Source organism: Sceloporus occidentalis, unplaced genomic scaffold, assembly GCF_023333645.1.
Source record: "Sceloporus occidentalis isolate IW3139 unplaced genomic scaffold, rSceOcc1.0.p SCAF_37, whole genome shotgun sequence".
In the NCBI taxonomy this organism is placed as follows: Eukaryota; Metazoa; Chordata; class Lepidosauria; order Squamata; family Phrynosomatidae; genus Sceloporus; species Sceloporus occidentalis.
Window position 1 is genome coordinate 1,267,219 of NW_028317017.1, and position 6,415 is coordinate 1,273,633.

Below are 6,415 nucleotides of genomic sequence, written 5' to 3' on the forward strand. Positions count from 1 at the left end.
AAATGAGACATAAGCATCACAAAATAAAATTAGAATTTGTGTGGATACTAAAACAAAGGGTAGCCATTTGAAATGGACAGTAGGTTAGTGATGTGTGGGCTGTATTTAGGCGCCAAATACATAGACAGTTCTTTATAATTTGTGATGATACGGATCACACACAAGAAGTTTTAATCTCCAAAGCATCCAATCAGCAGGGCCATTCCGTTGGTTGTTTTATTGATAAAAAATATTTTGTACACCAACCCCACATAGTTTGGTTGGCTCACGCTTGGTGTGGCCGGGTCAAATAGCTGTGTAACAAGTAACTTATTATTTTAAGTATCTAAACGGTTATACAAAGTATTATTTTGGAAAGGCCATAATACCACCCGACCACTTCCGTGCTGCCCAGTTCGCAGAAGGCTAGTATATAAGAGACATAAAAAAATATAATGTAATGTTGGCTTGTGTATTTAGAACATTATTACTTGCCACGCCCCAAATTCTCCCCTACTAAGTATTATACAGTCGAGGCTCAATACTGAATGATATCTCTGGCAACCATTTTGGTGGAAACGAGTGCTGGTATTACTGGCTCTAGTGTGCGCACTCTATTCCTTACAACTAGAAAGACCGCGTGAATAAATCTAAGCGTGATTCGTTTTTGTGGTGCCGTGCATTCGTCTGCTAGCGGCGCTTCCCGAGTGCGTGACGTCACGTAAAGTAAGTGAAAGGTGTAAATGGAGTGTTCCCCCTGATGGTTTTCCGTGTCGTTGCCTAGTGCCATTTAACCATGTATTTGCTGATTTAACACTTGCTATGCGCTCTATGGGAGCTCTGTCTCTGCTTATGTTAATGTATTAGTTGATTTCAGTGGTATTGGGTAGCATGTGTGTATGCATTCTCTATGAGCCTTCTTTCCGTTTCACTGAAATCAACTTCTCCACCACCTTTGTGGACACTCAGGCTATATGCGTACCTGTATGTGTATATGTTTACGGTATTATATTAATGTATGATACTGAGCTTGTCTGCATTACGTGTTTTATTAATATTTGTAACCACTATATCCATTCATAAGAGTCAGTCCCTTATTTTAAGCTAATGCCTCAGGTATACTCAGCTGGTGTTTCTTCCTCCAGAATGGACGCTCTCGCAGATGCTCTCGCTGGAAGTTTTTCCGTTTCATCATCCCTGAACAATCCTTCAGCGCCCCATCCGCGGTTGTCTCAGTACAAGAGCAAATACAGTTCTCTGGAGCAGAGCGAGCGTAGAAGAAAACTATTGGAACTTCAGAAAGCGTGAGAAAGGGGAAGCTCTGTTTGTTTACTTGGGAGAATCAAAAATACGTTGTGTATATGTCACTTCAAAACATTCCATCCTTTATCAACACCCCTTATTTGTATTCAGCTTATAGAATGTTACTGCAGTTGAAATAACCATCTGTCCTATCTAGTCAGTCCATCGCTCCTGCTGTAAAGACTCAAACCTTAATCGGTCGTTAATATATGCAATATATATATGTTCCACTTATCTACTGCTCTCACAATAAAGTAAAACTTCCTCACATCAGTGTCTTTGACCCTCCAGTTTGATCATTTCTTCTCTTTTGAAATATACTAGGCTAATGTATTTTGTGTAATCCCTTTAGGTACTTAAATGTTTCTATCACATCCACTCTTCTCCAAGATTTACATATTGAGATTTATTTCCGCACAATTCTCCGGGCTGCCAACACATGCCTCAATTGCCGATCAACTTTTGTTTTATAGAAGGGTCACTGACATATGGTTCCTCTCGACAGGAAACGTCTGGACTATGTGAATCATGCTCGAAGACTTGCAGAGGGAGATTGGTCCCTGAATGATGAGGATGATGAAGTGAAGGAAAATCTGGAAAACCCAAAAAATAACGAACAAGATGGAGAGGAAGAGGAGATGGATGTGGACCCTGGAAAGAAATTGCCTAGACATTATTCTAACCAAGTAGGTGTAACTGGAATGGGTCGCTTATTTTACTTTCTTTTAGGGCTGCAACAACTAATCGATCAATTTTTATCGATTATAAAAAGAGGGTTTTTTCAGAGCAAATGCTCTGAAAAACTCCTCTCCTTATATAATCCAACCTCAAACAGAGATCGGATTATAACACTAGAATCCAGATCCCCTCGCAACCCCTCACTGTCAGTCGGTGGGTGTCCGTGCGATGCGCACAGACAATTTATGTCTCTCCCCTCCACTTCCGCTGGGGCTTCTACGATGCAGCGCCAGCATCACATGATGTAGAAGCCCCAGCGGAAGTGAAGGGGAGTAACGGAGGCTGTCTGTGCACATCGTGCAGACCCCCACCAGCTGACAGAGAATCAAGGTCTCCTGCAGAGATCCTCTACATGATATCCATCCTCTCTGTCAGCTGGTGGGTGTCTGCGCTATGCGCACAGACAGCCTCCGTTACTCCTCTTCACTTCCGCTGGGGCTTATGGGAGCCACCCTCCCATACACCACTCTGGCTCCTCCCCCTCCCATACGCCACTCTGCCTCTCTACCCAGCTCCCTGGTGTCTTGTGAACCTCCGTTGCTGACAGGAGGGGGGAGGAGGCAGAGTGGTGTATTGGTGAGTTATAGTGGTGTATGGGGGGGTATAATGAATTTCAGAGTGGCATATCTGGAGGAGGCAGAGTGGTGAATCGGGGAGTATAATGAATTTCAGGGTGGTGCAATATTTATGGGGGGCGGAGTGGCATATCAGGGTGCACAGTAGCATATAGGGGGTATAGGGCATATCGATATTAGGCATATCAGGGGGGCCTTAGATATATCTGGGGGTAAAAGGTATATCGGTGGGCTCAGTTGCATATCACTGGCATATAAGCAGTATAAGGCATATCGGGGGCACAGTGGCATATATAGGGAGTATAGGGCATATCAGGGGGGCACAGTGGCATATAGGGGGTATAGGGCATATCGATATTGGGCATATCAGGGGGGCATAAGACATATCTGGGGGTAAAAGGTATATCAGGGGGCTCATTTGCATATCACTGGCATATAAGCAGTATAAGGCATATCGGGGGCACAGTGGCATATAGGGAGTATAGGGCATATCAGGGGGGCATAAGACATATCTGGGGGTAAAAGGTATATCAGGGGGCTCAGTTGCATATCACTGGCGTATAAGGCATATCAGGGGGCACAGTGGAAACTGGCATATAGGAGGTATAAGGCATATCTGGGGGCAGAGTGGCAAGCTGGGGGTCAGATGTGCAAAACTGGGGGCAGTTTGGTAAATAAAAAATATAAACAAGGCTTCTTTCTCATAGTTTTTATTAAATATGAAAAATAGTTAACATAAATTTTTACTAATAACTTTGTATTAAAACCTAGTTTGAGAAACACTGTGTTTGGGTTCTTGTAGCTTTTAATATTATGTCAGTAAAATAAGAAGGTGAATAGAGAAATGCCATTGCGATAAAGAGATGAAAGTGTAAATTGTAAGTTTTTTTTGGTTTTTTTTGGTTTTTTTTTATTACATTATTAAAAAAAAAAAAAAATTCCAGTTTTTTTAATCCGATTAATCGAAAAAATAATCGGCCAACTAATCGATTATTAAAATAATCATTAGTTGCAGCCCTACTTTCTTTGTCATTAGGCTGTTTTGCAACCCCTCATGCCACATTTAATTTCCCTTCTTCCAGCTTATGCTCTCTGAGTGGTTAATAGAGATCCCTTCAGACCTGGCTGAACTTTGGCTACTGGTGGTATGTCCTGTGGGGAAACGTTCCCTGATTGTTGCTTCTCGGGTAAGCTCTCTTTAAGTTTGCATGTCCTTTTCTTCGCTGGTACCTTTTATAAGCCATTTTTATTTGATTTATTTTTTTGTTCGTCAACCAGGGATCCACAGCTGCGTACACAAAAAGTGGCTACTGTGTGAATAGGTTTCCATCATTGCTGCCCGGGGGCAACCGACACAACAGCTCCACTGGCAAAGGTGAGTGGTAATGGTGCCAGAAGCAGAATTAGGGACATGACCTTGGTGTTTTTGCAAATTGAAACTGTTTCTGCCCTCTGCCTCTGCAGATTATACCATTCTGGACTGCATATACAACGAGGAGGCAAGGACATATTACGTATTGGATGTCATGTGTTGGAGGGGACATCCAGTGTATGATTGTCAGGTAAAGTGAATGTAGATGGTTATGGTTTTGATGCTGTTATTAGCTCTGCCTGTAGTAGTATGCTATTGTGCGCTTTGTACTAGTATGACATCATACTTCTGTATTAAACATGCAAGTTTCAGCATCTTGCTTTTCTGTAGACTTACATTGCATTATTCAGACTAAAATGGTAAGGACAATACTGAGAAAAAGATGAGCATTTCATTTGTACATTGGCCATAACTAAATATGTCTGTGTTGAGCTAGACTGTAATGAGCTGCATTTGGGTAACATATTTACAGCACTTCATCCTTTCATTCTAAGTGCTTTTCATGTATGTTTAGGAATGTATGAAAACTAAAATAGGACAGGAATGATCCTGTTAAAATTGGAATATAATAGCAAATGTTGGCCTAAACTGGGAAGGAATGTACCAACAAGCAAAAGCACAATGTATAGACATCAGAAGTGTTTTATTAAATCCATTTTGTAAGCTGAAGGAATACTAACAGGCACTGAAGGGCTGCGTCACATTTTTTATAATAATTAAAAAATTATTATGAATCATTTTCAACATCCAGACGGATTTCCGTTTCTACTGGCTGCAGTCTAAACTCCAGGAACAAGAAGGACTAAGTGAGATTTCCAAGCGCAACCCAGTAAGTAGAAATGATAGTGCTTTTAACTTTTCTCACAGAGTACTTTAATATGCATTATTTTTGGTGTTGGGGACAGAAACTGTTACTTTAAGGAAAGGGTGTGATCTCTACCTTAGTGCTGTGTTTCTTTTTTCAAGTTCAAGTTTGTCGGCCTTGATCATCTTCCTTGCTCTCTGGAGTCTGTGCAGAATGTTTTGTTGCAGAACTTCCCCTATAAGGTAACATACTCCACTAACAAGCTAAATACTCTACATGCAGTCATAGAATAATGGTAGCGTGTGGTGGGAGTAACTTTCCATTGAAGAAAATTAGGTTTCATTTCATTTTGTTCCATTAACCCCTTCACGACAAAGCCTGCACATGTACGGGCTCACAATGTATTAAAAAGGCTGTTGTCTTTACGGGGTTTTAAACTTTGTTTCTCTGTAGATATGGAGGATGTCGTATTAAGTCTTTATAGTAGTAATAAGGAAGCACTGCTTGTCTAATATATATCTTTCCTTTTATATAGTTTCTTTAGTCATTGTGTCACATAGCTACCTCAAGGAAGTATGATAAGAAGCCACAGTGTGTTTGCTGAATGGGCTAAGATAAAATAATTAGAACATGTACAAATCACTAATATGCAGCTGTCTGCAGAAATTTTATGCAAAATCTAGAACTGTTTTAACAAAGAAATGGCACAATATTTTTGAATACTAATTTTTAATGTGTTTATAATACCAGTAATAAAAATGTTGAGACTTTTTAAAGTGAATGTGTTCATACAAAAAGAACTGCACAAATTTAGTATCTGAATGCCGGACAGTGGTGACACCAGTGACTGATGTGTGTTGATCTCCAGTAATCACTAGCATAACGATTTTCCTTAACTTTTCTTGCAGGTTGACGGCCTTCTTTTTTACCATAAACACACTCACTACACTCCAGGCAGCACTCCTCTGGTGGGATGGCTCCGTCCATACATGGCCCCTGAAATATTAGGATTTCCAGCTCCTCCAGGGCCTTTGGCAGAGAAGCCATTTTATGCCCAAGAGCAGATGCGCCAGATTGTAGAACACAAAAAGGGTGGGAAAGGTGGCGCAGAGGGTGGGAAGTACGAACTCGAACACCTTTCTACACTCCCACCCCCAGAGTGATAACCTGGTATGTGAGGAGGAAGATGTAAAAGGGATAAGAGAAACTCTCCACCTAGTGCTAGGGCCTTCTGGGCGAGAGAGAGATACGCTGGTCTCCAATGACAAGATCATAAGATGAGAAACATGCCTGGTTTGCAGGAAAATGCAGCTTTTTCTTTATCCGATGTACTGTATGTCCTGCATTGACTATATTATACAAGATAAATTGATAAGAACTGATGGTGAAAACATTTAGTACTTTTCAGTTTCCTTTTTCCCATGTGGAACTGTTTTTATAATCTTTGCTGTGTGACGCAGCTATGTAAAGTGCAGAAAGCCCATCAATATCCACTCTATCCACAGAATTGCATCTAATACTGCACTATTTGTTTGTTTCTACTTGTTTATCTCAAAAAATAAATAAATATAATTTACATACTTTTATATAAGCTTGGGTATTTATGTATGAAAGTCTGTGTGTGTGTGTGTGTGTGTGTGTGTG

At 40.8% G+C, this 6,415-nt stretch overlaps 1 protein-coding gene across 1 annotated transcript; it reads left to right on the forward strand.

Annotated features, from left to right (window-relative positions):
- The first annotated feature begins 1,125 nt into the window (after positions 1–1,125).
- LOC149297681 (snurportin-1-like) lies at positions 1,126–5,934 on the forward strand. The gene is made up of 8 exons (XM_089488342.1): positions 1,126–1,283; positions 1,787–1,967; positions 3,677–3,781; positions 3,873–3,969; positions 4,059–4,156; positions 4,718–4,795; positions 4,933–5,013; positions 5,680–5,934. Exons 1-8 carry the CDS (start codon positions 1,126–1,128, stop codon positions 5,932–5,934), a joined length of 1,053 nt encoding a protein of 350 aa, XP_089344468.1.
- Positions 5,935–6,415: the final 481 nt, after the last annotated feature.

What these genes read in the sequence shown, in the direction of transcription:
- LOC149297681 (XM_089488342.1), top strand. Translation starts at nt 1,126, where the DNA reads ATGGACGCTCTCGCAGATGCTCTCGCTGGAAGTTTTTCCGTTTCATCA. An exon ending in CTAGACATTATTCTAACCAA is followed by an intron (nt 1,968 to 3,676) that starts GTAGGTGTAACT and finishes CCCTTCTTCCAG; the next exon opens with CTTATGCTCTCTGAGTGGTT. An exon ending in TGCAGAACTTCCCCTATAAG is followed by an intron (nt 5,014 to 5,679) that starts GTAACATACTCC and finishes CTTTTCTTGCAG; the next exon opens with GTTGACGGCCTTCTTTTTTA.